The 12,367-nt window shown below is 43.4% G+C and overlaps 1 protein-coding gene across 2 annotated transcripts in view; it reads right to left on the minus strand.

Annotated features, from left to right (window-relative positions):
- The window catches only part of LOC146585600 (uncharacterized), a 28,030-nt gene that overhangs the window by 11,154 nt on the left and 4,509 nt on the right, over nucleotides 1-12,367 (minus strand). For both annotated transcript variants that reach the window (XM_085322560.1, XM_085322559.1), the window contains exons 5-12: nucleotides 10,386-10,497; nucleotides 9,141-9,247; nucleotides 8,170-8,296; nucleotides 7,563-7,683; nucleotides 7,193-7,278; nucleotides 5,983-6,107; nucleotides 4,394-4,453; nucleotides 1,009-1,075 (exon numbers count right to left, since the gene is read on the minus strand). In XM_085322560.1, coding sequence (XP_085178686.1) covers nucleotides 1,009-1,075; nucleotides 4,394-4,453; nucleotides 5,983-6,107; nucleotides 7,193-7,278; nucleotides 7,563-7,683; nucleotides 8,170-8,296; nucleotides 9,141-9,247; nucleotides 10,386-10,497 — 805 coding nt within the window. The remainder of the gene's footprint in view (nucleotides 1-1,008; nucleotides 1,076-4,393; nucleotides 4,454-5,982; nucleotides 6,108-7,192; nucleotides 7,279-7,562; nucleotides 7,684-8,169; nucleotides 8,297-9,140; nucleotides 9,248-10,385; nucleotides 10,498-12,367) is intronic.

Consider the following 12,367-nt stretch of genomic DNA (forward strand, 5'->3'; position numbering starts at 1 on the left):
AGCAGGATGTTCAGGATTAGACTTCAGCTACAGCTGCACATCAAACTGGCTGGGGTGGAATGAAGCAATCTGCAGCCTTCTGCAYGCTAGAATTCTGAATACTCTGGCGTTTTGGAACACCTGTGAGTGGAGGAAAGAAAAATGGGAGGAACCTTCAGCACTTGCCTGACACCATCTTCTTTCCACATCACAAGGCTTCTCCCAYTTTCACCCATGGCCTTTCTTGCTGCTGGCCTTTACCACACTGCTGTTCTCACTGTGCTATCTTACTAGATCTACCAAATCTGAATGAAACCCTTCCTCCTCTCCCTTCAAGTTATCAGAAATGTTACCTTGATGGATGGACATTTTTTTCCTCAAGCTCCACCATTTGTGCACTGAAGTGATAGTAGATTTGTGCTAGGAAGTTTAAAGAAAACTCAAAAATCCAGAGTAATCCTACGATCCTTTTGTAATATGCCCCCTCTGCCCCTGCTAATTCCAGTACCCCAAAACTGGGCTGCTGCTGCTTGTGATGGAGCACCAGATCATCAAATTGTGATCTCTTCCTCCTCTCAGCCTCTTCTCTCCCACAGTAACTCCTGTGCTCCAGTTTCTCTTGTCCCTGGTGCATGGACAATCATTTCTGATAAGGCTGTTCCTTTCAAATTCTTACTCAGATCATAYTTCTAATGTGACTATAACCTGACATTAATTTCTCTCTGAGGACCAGGCTACTCAGCAGTCACTGGGGATCACTGATGCTTATTCAACTCTGATTTGGGGGTCACTGTGCTGACACCAACTAACTTGATGCTGGAGCATCTTCCTTTTCCTGATTTCTGCCTAGCTGCCTCCCATCTTACGCTTGGAATGGCCCCTGCCTTTTCCAGGCAGTCTGCCCATTGTTATATTGCCTAACATGTGTCCCAGATCTTGACAATATTCAAGAACTCCTGCTGTTCAAGGAATACCAAAGGACAAATCACAGCTGGCATTCATCCCTAGGCAAACCCAAGCACTACGCACCTGCCAAGTTTCTTCCAACGCCGCCAAAAGATCGTCGCACTATTCCAGCATTTGTCTGTCCACCACCCTGGAGGAATAAATTATTAACTGGCAAAGCTGGGAGAGCTGCTTGGCAGAGGTGCCATGTTTCTAACATTTGAAGTGAAGCTGATGCTGCTGAAACATAGGCCAGCAGATACATAGGGGTAGATGCCACCCAGCTCAAGGAYTGAGAGGAGCACAAACTTTCCTCGCCCATCTACAGACGTCTGCCCAGGTGCACGAGCRTACCCCTGCCCATACACACGCTTCTTCCCTGTAAACACTTCTATCTATCCTAGACAAGAAAATGCATTGCCATCTCACAGTACAAAATATTAYGCTTCCATCCTCTTACTGGTTTTGAGTATACTTAAGACCTGGATCTAAGCTTCCTGAGGACCCTTCTTCTTCCCCTGTGATGAGTCTTCAAATCCTAGCACCTTTACATATAGTGCCTTCCTTATCTGGTCAYGCAGCTGTACAAGGCTGCTCTTCCAAGACAAGATGCTCTTCTGTTACTCTCTTCTGTCCTCCAGGTTTCTTATGTTTCCCCCAATTCTCCCCAGTTCTGTAATTTTTAAGATTTTGTGCTAATTCCTGATCCCTTTGCTCTTCTTTCTGGTGATTCTCCAAGCCCTTAACCTGCTCAGGCAACCTAAGCAGAACTATATGTGTATAAGCAATCTATCGCCTCTGTAAATCTTTCCACTACTTGTCACTCCTCATTAATTACACTTCCCCACCTCCAGTGCCCCTCCATTACATTTGCTCRTGCTCCCTGTGAATTGCCACTGGCACTGGATATTTCCATCTGTGGCTATCTCTCTGGAAATCTGCTACAGTCAAAAAGCATGGCACATGCCTATTTTAACTCTGAAACTCACTGTCCATAACAGATGCAACCAGGGGAAAAAAAATCCTACTCTGAAGTAAAAAGCAAGGATGCAAGTGAAACAACTGATTTTAACATTAGCCCCCACTTCAATCTTAAAAGAGGGTACTAGCTTCCTTCAAAAATGATTACAAACTCTATTTTATGCATTTCCACAGTATATTTTTCAAAAYTGATGCCAGCAGGAATGYTGAAAATGCTTATGAGGTTCTTTCTTTGTCTGGCCTGTTGATCTGCTCTTTCAGTCCTCCATCCCCCAACCCACCCCAAAAGGCARCCATTCGGTCTTTTTAAGCTGAGCCCTCCCTGCAACGTGGATGGACCAGCTGTGAGTGCCCTCTACTGTTGCACAACTCCACAAGAGCAGAAAGAAATGATGCTAAACATCTCTTTAAAGTAGTAGGTGAGAGAGAAACTAACAGCCGGCTTGTGAAATATCTGGCTCTCAGCAGACCTTGCCAATTGAGCTGGTAACTCAAACTCTGAGCAGTATTCACATCTCTCTCTTCTCCTCTCTCATCTGGATATCCTGAGAGTATTATAAGCATAATGCTTCTTCCAACACCTTTCACTGAGCAAGAAACCATGCCTCTTTCTCTGGAAGTCAAACTGCTACTTATAAAGCACTTTGCTTCTGGATAGCTTTGAAAGCCACCTGGGAGTTACAATCAGCACAGACTGTAGCCACTTTCTTGCTAACTGGGACATGAGGTGTGAATAGTACTCCAATGCTCTGCAAAAATATGACATTCACGAAGGTGGGACCCGCTGGGTGCTGAGCTTTTTGGAAAAATCTGTCATTAAAAGTCTAAGCAGAGCAATATTGCTGAGACTGCCTTTCCCTCTGTGTCTAACCACAGCAGCTGTCAACAGGAACATTTTGGCTGTCAGTTCTCAGATCTTTCTGGAGGCTGGCATCTGGGTAACCATCACAATGTGCCTTCAGCTCTAGCRCTCACTGCTAAACAGACAAGTAGCAAATGCCTCACATCTGAACGCCACACTGAAAAACCCTCTTTTTTTCCCCTTTTCCCTTGTCAGCTGCTCCCACTGAGAGCTGCTGCTGTCCTTGGTCCCTCCCCATGCTGTGGGTGGTCCAGTGATCTGCACTCACTACTGGCATGCCAAAGGGCAGCTCCTCACTCTTGGATGCAAATTAGCTCTTTGCTCTGATAGCTTGGTGTGGGGCATGTATGTTATTATTTAGATTGCAGTTGAGGCAGCTGGACTTTCTGTTTTCCAGGCCTGCACCGCTGATGCCACTGCATGTATCACCCTTGACCATTATAAAACTATCTGGCTTCCATCTCCATACCATCGAATAGCTTGCTTCCTTTGCGACAGCTTCCCCAACACATCTTGCCCTATCTGACTAAGAAGTTTTCATATATTGCCTGAAGGCAGGAGTTCGCTGCAAGTTTCCTACTTTGACAATCAACACAGAGTAATGTGAGAAATCAAATGATTTTTGAACAAGCCCCACTATCACCATCTGTGATCTATCACCATCTCTTACCTAGAGTTCAACAAAAATTGTTGACCAACCGTTGGCTACACCAAAGGCTGTCATTTACAGTGAAGAAGTCCCAGGGTGTCCCACTTCTGCTTCTTAGTCATTTCTTGGGCAACACAAACTGAGAGGCAGAAGGTCTGGTGACATTTACAATGATCTATTTTTAAAGTGTTTTTTTCTGTATGCATGTGTGCATGTGTGCCCCTTCATCATTCAGGAAGCTGGCTTTCTTGTTCAGCTGTAACTGTTTCAATACTACTTCCTTGAAAGTCTTCTTACCGATTATTGTTACAGATTCTCTACCTGCGTGGTATGCTTGCCTCTTTCCACAAGCTACAACATCATCTGCCTGCTGTATGCCCTCCACCCTGGCTTATCAGTATGATGCCCTACATGCAAATATACAYGCACTGTGGGCACTTCGCAGGGCGACTCTGGATCACGTTCTAGTCCTTGTTCCTGTTGCTTTGCATTGCTAGGACAGCCCCGGGCAGTCAGAGCTGGCTCTTACCTGGGAATTTCCTCCCTAGAAATTAGTTGTATAATTCCCTTGAATTATACAACATCACAGCACAGTGAGGGTCTTCACCAGTTGCTTCTAGCTCTTTGCATATGTGCTTTGAGAAAGACCTGGGCAGTTCTTCTGCTTTCTGGGCATGTGACATCACAGAATAAGCCTAAGGCATCTTAGCATAGACTGTAGAGGCTACAGACATACGTGGAGGTTTTAAAGATCATATATTGCTCTGTGATGGTCTTGAATGGTAAGGATAATGGCTTTTAGCACAGGATCAGAGTAGGTCAATATGTATCACTCCACTGCCCACCTAGACAATACACCAAATACACACATACCATACACAGATACCCCTTTCCCCACCCTTTTCTTTGGCTAGACACTGCTGTGAAAGTAGCTGAAAATGGCAGCGGTRCTAAGAAAGCTGCTGTTGATACAGTACCAGGATGACAGAACTCTGTGCCTTGGCTATAAAGTCAACGTTGATGCCTCCAATCACCACCTTTAAGAGGGAAGAAAAGGGTAAAAAGTGGGTTGAAAGACTTGATGGAGTCTTCTTTGCTTTTTCTAATCAGTTCAAACACCCTCTAGAAAGCCATGACCATTTTAGTGTGACAGCCTATTCTAACTTGCCTTGGCTAGATGCAGGTCTGTACAATCCCAGTTAGCAAGAATGGAAATCACTTTAAAATGTTGCTCTTTGAATTACTCCTATTCAYAGCCAGCCCCAGCACGCCAGGCTGGACACTGTTGTGTATGCATATGGATGTTGGCCACTGCACTGAGTAGTGGTAGAACTATGAAAGAAGTTGCGTGGGTGTAGCCATGTCCCTGCCCCTAAGACCATCTCTCTTCAGACAGTTTTTGACATACCAAACCTCAGAAGAGGTTTAAAAGAGRTTACTGCTGTTTAAAAATATAAAGAAAATGGAAACAACTGGCTAGAAGAATTAGCTAATTTCTTGCAAGTTCCTAGAAGAGACTGCCATATTCAGAGATCAAGGACATATGTCATTCAACCTCACCCAGTGACAATTTACGGACTATTGTCTTGTCATTGTACAAAGCTAGAAAAAGCAGTTTACAGCTCCACAAACAGGAGGTTCCTAGGTTACTTGGGGACATATGGCTGTTTTTCCTTGCTCTGTCAAATGCTGGGTTATTGCCTTTGGAGTCACTGACCTCTTTTAYGTTGACAAATCCTATTGCAAAGGATTTCAGAAGCTTTTTGAGCTCTCTAAAGACTACATAAAATAGATTTTCTTTTAAGTATGTGGCACATGCAAAATCCATGATTGTGAATGGAGTATTAGGATTATAAGAGATCCYTTTTGGGATACGCAGCACCTCTTGTAATTTGGCAGTCATGAGCACGAGACCAATAAMAAGAGACATTTATAAAACATGTATGCCTCAGCAGCTCAAAATATTGCCTCCCCAAAGGTCTACTCCTGYAGTCACATGACTTCCCTAGCACTGAGAGCAATATAATTGAAGTTGTATGGAATGGCAAAATACTCAGCCCTGGTGAGGCCTCATCTCRAGCACTGTGTCCAGTTCTGGGCTCCCCGCTACAAGAGAGACATGGAGCTACTGGAGAGAGTCCAGCGCAGGGCTACAAAGATGATCAGAGGGCTGGAGCACCTGCCCTATGAGGAACGGCTGCAAGAGCTGCGCCTGTTCAGCTTGGAGAAGAGAAGACTGAGGGGGGATCTTATCAATATGCAATATGATTCTATGAAAAGACAAAAAGGTGATTAGAATTTTAAGGATTTGATGATCTAAGACTCAGTGTAATTAGGACATCATCAGTATTTATTCCCTGGAAGTGTGGATAGGGGAGAGCAGGAAGAGACGACATTAATCTGAGGAAAATGAAGAAAACAAAAGAGAGAATGTCTGCCTGCATTAAAGAGAAAGATTGTTCTCTGGCTGATAGCARAGTCGCTTCATATTTTTGGGGATCAATGTAAATTTATCCTCAACGCTGTCAGCAGAGACACATTATCTAGAGGGCAGGAGGGGACTCACTGGCTTAGATGGAGRGATGTCCTCTCTCTGAGGCAGCTTCTCCTTCTTCGCAGCTTTCTGTAGTTTGCTCAGGGCCACTGCAATGCAGCTGCCCACTCTAGCGTTGTTCTGGATCAGAGCAATATCTGCATGGGGTTTCTTTAAGGAAAATAAAAAATACCAGGAAGACTGGYCTGCAGAAGCCTCTGTAGGAACCTAACTTCCCTTAACAGAGAAAGCAGGAAAAACAGCCTAGCAAACTTGGTAGGTCTGATCCTCCTATGCCATAATCCACTGTTGACACACACACTGGGTTACAATAGTATCTGCCTACCTTAAAGCTTTCAGTGTATTTACCTTCCCTTCCCTGTGTCTCCCTGAAGGAGAGGAAACCCATAATCTCCATTTTTACAAACAAAGAATGGTAGCAAAGGTGACACAGAAGAGAAAAGGAGGTGAAGTGCCTAGACAGGAGTTAAGAGCCTGAAAGGTTCTGGGGATCTTGACCAGATTTTCCAGAAATAGATGTTTACTGAGTTTTTTGCCAAACCTCTATGAACCTGTTTTTACTGATTTCACCAGGAGCACAGCATTAGAGGCCTTAAAAAGCCCCACTAGATGCTTGCATGCAGCTTTAAAGTATCCAAAACCTTTTTACCAATTTGCCTTGACCAACCAGCTATGATGTCTTTCAGACGGTTAGCAGCAAAGCCTGGAGGTGAACTTGCTTCTCCCAGAGCCCACAACAGCATTGTAACCAGTAGATCTACCTTTCTTGTGCCTGTGCAGGAGAATTCATGCTCACACAGGAGTATTTTCCTTTTGAGTTTGTCTTACTCTGCACCAGCGTGAAGAGTCGCATAAGACAGCATGATGTATAATGCTGCCTGCTGGGATGGCCAGACATCTTCCCATGTTCCAACCCCATCACTGGCAACAGCATCCTGAGTCTCCATCACAGACTGGRTCAGATATAAGGGATTTCTTTGGACTTTGGACTGCCTGCTGTCAGTGCCAGCCTTTGCTTTTTAATGTAAAAATGCAGGSAAACACTAAGAGTACTACTGAAAAAAATAGGATTCAGTTGCTAGGTCCTCCTCCATTTGCAGATACTGAAGTGTCTGCCCCTTTCTAGATTGTCAAAGAAGTGATAGTGTTTTGCAGCAAACATTATTGGAGGAGATATGAAGTACTCCAGAATACCTTCTCTCCCTGTTCAGTGAAAGGATACTAGAGTCCAGTGATTTTCCATTGGTCAGTTCATTTATCTTCTGTAACAGAAAAGGCGTCACTTCTTTGCCTGTGATCCCTTTTGACCTGCAAATATTAAAAAATTGCCTGTTGATGAGAAGAACTGAGCAGCATCAGAGGAGAAGCACTGCTGCTAGCAGATAATSTATCTCCACAACTGCACACCACAAAAAGATGTGTAAGCAAGCTTCAGCTTAGATAAAACTACAGTGAAAGACATGTTGTGGGCTCAAGCACACCCAAGAACAAAACATAAGCTCTGCTATAGTCCTTTTGGTGGTGTCTCTGAAGTTATTTACTTCCCTGTGACTACAGGGTAAACAAAGGATAGGGTTTAGGGTGCTTCTCACCTGGCTTCTCTCAGCGCTTGCTGGATGGCCTCTTCAATAACCTGGCCTGAGGTAGCATGCTCCTCGGGGCAGGGCACCGCTATTAGCACCCCGCTGCTCAGCCCTAGCCCCAGAGTGCTGGCTGGGAAAGGACAGGATTATTGTTAGTGATTCTCCTTGGCTAAATCAAATGCTGAAGTAAAAGGACAGACAAGAGTGCATGCAGGGTGAACAAACCCATGGTGTTTGAGATCCTATTCTTAGCTGACTCAGGGACAGGTTCTTTTCCAGCTACCTGCCTATTTCTTTTGAGTCTGTCTGTAGAATAAAAGGATTATTTTGTAAACACATTAATGAACTTGTCCCCTCCATTTCACCAGTGCGAATAAAACACGTGTATGAGCATGCCAAGGTGGCTGCAACTCTCTGTAAAGATTTACTCTGAAGATTGAACTTCCATGCTCTCTCATTTTCAAGGCATTGAAGCAAGAGTGTGCAGAAGTAGGATGGCTTGTTTTTTCTGTACAGACTCTTCTTCAAGTTAAAAAAAGAAAATGCCTCATCTGAGGTGACTTTTGTGACCTTGTGTTCCCAGGGTCTATGTGGACCTTTCACTGCTGAAACACACCGATGAGTTCAGCTGCCTCCTCTTCATTACGGACATGATATGGTGCCTGGAAGCCACTTTGACGTGAGAAGAAGGCTGGAAACTCCCTCGACTCTCCAAAGGCAGCTACACAGACTCCCTGAGTTTCCTGCAGCAGTGGAGATGAGATAAGCAGGTAACTGCCAGATGGAAAAGGGACCCACCCAAAACACGTGACATTTCTCTTCTACACAACTGAAAACTGGATTTCTTTAGCACTGTACTTGGTTAATTTTATACCTCCTCTTCTATTCCAGATATCAGCAACACCTTTTTCAAAGCAAAGAGCCAGACATAGTAACTAGTCAAATGCAATCTGGCTTAATGAGATGTAGGAGACATACACTCTCTTTGCCTGTGCTCAGAGCTGAGCAAAAGTTGGGGAGCCAACTGCTAGCGCAATACCGAGTTCAAGGTAATTAGCTTGACCTTTGATCTGAAGATATGTCATGAACTGACAAGAATCTAAATGAGTGAGTTCTGTTTAATACTGAAAAGTATTGACTCCTGGCTGTCATCTGAAAAGCTGGCTCTGAGGGTTTGTAACATACCAAACCCTAAAAATGGACTCTACTGAAAATCATCTTGATATCCATTTGAATTCTGATTTTACTTTAGCGTTGCCAGCTTGCCTGATCAGTGGAGTATTCTCCAGTTAAGCAAGTCTCAGGTCAGAGAAAGAGGGCATGGTTAGGAATGCTCCAGTAGTAACAGCTGATGGAATAGCCTCTCGGGCACAGATTTGTGTTAGGGAACAGTGAGTGCTTGAACTCAGCTGAACTCAGCTCCAGCGAACTGTAGATGTGGTTTATAGCCTCTCAATAGTCATTTCTAGAAATAAATCTTAGGCTAAATACTTGGCACAACACCACTGAGCATTCTTGGCATTGCTGGGTTCAGTTCATCAAGTACAACGTTATCTCCTTTCATGCTCAGCAGCCCATGCTACCTACCAGATATTCCAGAGTCCTGCCAATATCAAGGATAGACTTGACTCCTGCAGACACAACAGCAACTGGAGTCCGTCCTAGCTCTGTCAAGTCAGCACTCACATCCAGAGCTGTTAAGGGGCAAGCAGTGTTGTGCTGGTGAGAGTGTTGCAGGCCAAGCTGATGTGATCTGCCCTCTTAAAAAGCTCTATCTGTGGGAAGGCCAAGGCCTGCTTTTGTAACTATCTTAGTCCACTAATAGATATTACGGGTTTAGATCATGCCTTTAGCTGTTGAGATTGCAAGACATATTGAAAACAAAAAAATGACATAGCTCAGGGCAGAGGTGCAGCCCTGCACTGTCCCTCTCAGCTGTTTGATTACATGTACCACAGCATACAACAATTTAGCAGTAAAGAAGGAAGAAGGTATTATAAAGCAGGACAAAATTTAASGATCAGAATAAAAATTAACTAGATTTTGATTTTGGTGTTGACATTACTGGCAAAATGTGTCAAAAAATGCTTTCCTGACCTCAGGAAATTCTGATCTGGAATTTATGTTACATCTGAAAGAGACGTTGCTCATCAGTGCTGCACCCCTATGCTATGCTAGGGATATGTATGGCTAAGAAGGGACAGTGATACTTAAAGGTCACAAACGACACTTCCAAAGCTGTGCAGTGTCACGGTCTTCCAGAGTGGTGCATGCACCTCTAACACCAACCAGGGCCTAAGTCTCTTTTGTGGTGAGACCCTCCTTCTCCTGAGCTGAGAGAAAYAATAACAACAGCGCTTGATAGCCAGTGTCAGGTTATCCAGCTATTACAAAGCGGGAAAGGTACAACCAGCTCCTGTGCACCAGCAAGCCATATCCACATTATCTCGTGTAAGCAAAGGATCAAGAGAAACTGCCACTCTCTTAACAACTGACGAGTGCTCAAGAGGAATAGCTTGAAGCTTCTGGAAAGCAGACAGAGAGAAACATGAGTAGGTCAAACCAGATCGGCTAGGTGTGCCTTGTATTTCTACAGAGCTGTTCCTAAATGGCCTCTTTTGTGATTTTCCTCAGACAAGGGTAGATTTCTGAGAACTGTACTAGCCAAAATGTATTCTACACATAACAACCATAGTATGGTCAAAAAGAATGATAACCTTACTCTTTACTGAGCAGAGAGTTACTGCAGGACAAACTGGGAAAGAGGAAAAAGACTGCATTAAATAAAACAGTAGCAACATAGAGAGAAGCAGAATGTACTATTTTGCTTACTGTTCTCTCCTCCACGATGGACCCCTCCTATGCCTCCAGTCACAAACACAGGGATTCCTGCTTTGTGTGCTGCAATCATTGTTCCTGACACTGTAGTGCCACCAGACAAGCCCTGCCAGGGGACAACCAGTCACAGTCAGCACACAGAGTGACCCAGAGAATACTGCATGCAGGCAGCTATGGTTGTGGTCCAACATCACAGCAGCCTGCTGTCACCAGCTTAAAAGTGAAATTCTGCTACAAACATTCTATTAGGCAAAAACACAGAGAAAATTTAATTTGAAATTTAAAAGAGCCATGTTCAGATGATTATGGTGATGTATTTTAGCTTCTCTGACCAGTGGGCTGTGATAAGAGTGAGTGGAATAGTAGACCTAGATGAACAAAGAGGAGCCTCCTCGGATGTAACTTGCCTCCAATTCACGGCAAGTCTAAATTAATACAGTATTTTTAACTTCCATGTCYTCATTCCTCCGTGCCTGTTGTTTTTCTTAATACAGCCTCTCCTCGGTTTACTTAGGCATCTATGTAAACACATCTGCTGTGTCTTATGGTCTATCAGTACATAAAGTACACTCAAGTTCCTTGACATGTTCAAATCTGTCAGGTGTAGTTTAAGGGAATGTGAGGAAATCTAACCTCCAYGGAGTATTAACCAAAACAAGCTACTGAGCTGAAAAAAAAAAAATATTAAAAAATCTTAAGTGGCTTTTTCTGTTTTTTAACTGGCATAATGCAACTTGTAAACTGATGAGCCCAAAGAGGATTTTCTACTCATTATTCTGTAATGCATATATTAATAACCAAATTCACAATGTCTTTGTTTTTATTTTGTAAGCAATACTAACAGGTAAGTTTGTGTAGTGGYTAGTGAGAGCTGGAAGAGATATGGAGCTCTGAGTCATCATACCGGAAAAAGARTGGTTCTTCACAGGAGTGAGCATTAGATACTGCTAATGATATAACTTCCTGAAAGGATATTACATGGCTGCCATTGCTAGAGGTATTAAGTACTGTTCTCCTTTAGTATTAATGGAATAAATGGTGCTGTGCCCATTTCCTCYCTCATAGAATCTGCTTCTTTATTTTTTACTAAGCATCTGTTTGGATTTTTTTTAGTATAGTGTTCTTATTCACAAATGCTATAGTTTGATTGTCCCTAGATTGCCTGAAAACAGACTTCTGGGGCTTTGAGGAAAGCGCTTCCATACTAACTAAAGGTCAAGACTAAATATTTGAGTTATAATAAACGTTTGAAAGTGAACATCGCTCATCATGAATGAAGACAGTTTCCATAGCCCTCCTCTACAGACTCTGCAAATGGGAAATTACTTGGTGAATGGTCTCAAGACTTTGTCCAAAATATTGGAAAGGCAACCAAGAAACTCCAAATTCACAAGGCTACACTGTAAATATTTAAGATATTTACACAAATAAAATACTATTCATACTTGCTCAACAGGTTGAGCCTAGTTCAATCTCAAATCTTTATTTTGTTGCTGTTCACTGGCTTACATAAAGTAAGCTGAGGGTCCCCCAGCCTAGTTCCTAGGGTCATTATCAGAAAAGAGACAGGCACTTCTGTTGGCAGTCCCAACCAAGGGAGCAAAGACACAGGGGTATAGAGGCACAGAGGGGAGACAAAGATACAAAAGACTAGCTTCAGGCACTGTCAAGGTCATGTGGGAAATCATTRCCCCTGGTACTTGTCCTGCTAGCAAAGGCCTTCATTCTCTAGGGCCTTCCAAACAGCAGCTTTCACGAGCAGCCAGTGCCACTTCAGCATTCTGTGTGTTATTTACGACGGCTTGCGTGTCACATTAGTTTACATGTAACATGATGATGCCTTATCTTGCCAATATGAACATTCTTAGCCAAGCCTTTATTTATTTTGTTGTCAGCCAACAAAGAATTACTTTTTAGGAGTCATATTTAATGTCTGCTATTCCCTAACTCTGCTGATTTTGACTCTAGACAAGTAC

The sequence above is a fragment of the Rhea americana genome, unplaced genomic scaffold, assembly GCF_003343005.1.
Source record: "Rhea americana isolate MKP2758 unplaced genomic scaffold, rheAme1 scaffold_79, whole genome shotgun sequence".
In the NCBI taxonomy this organism is placed as follows: Eukaryota; Metazoa; Chordata; class Aves; order Rheiformes; family Rheidae; genus Rhea; species Rhea americana.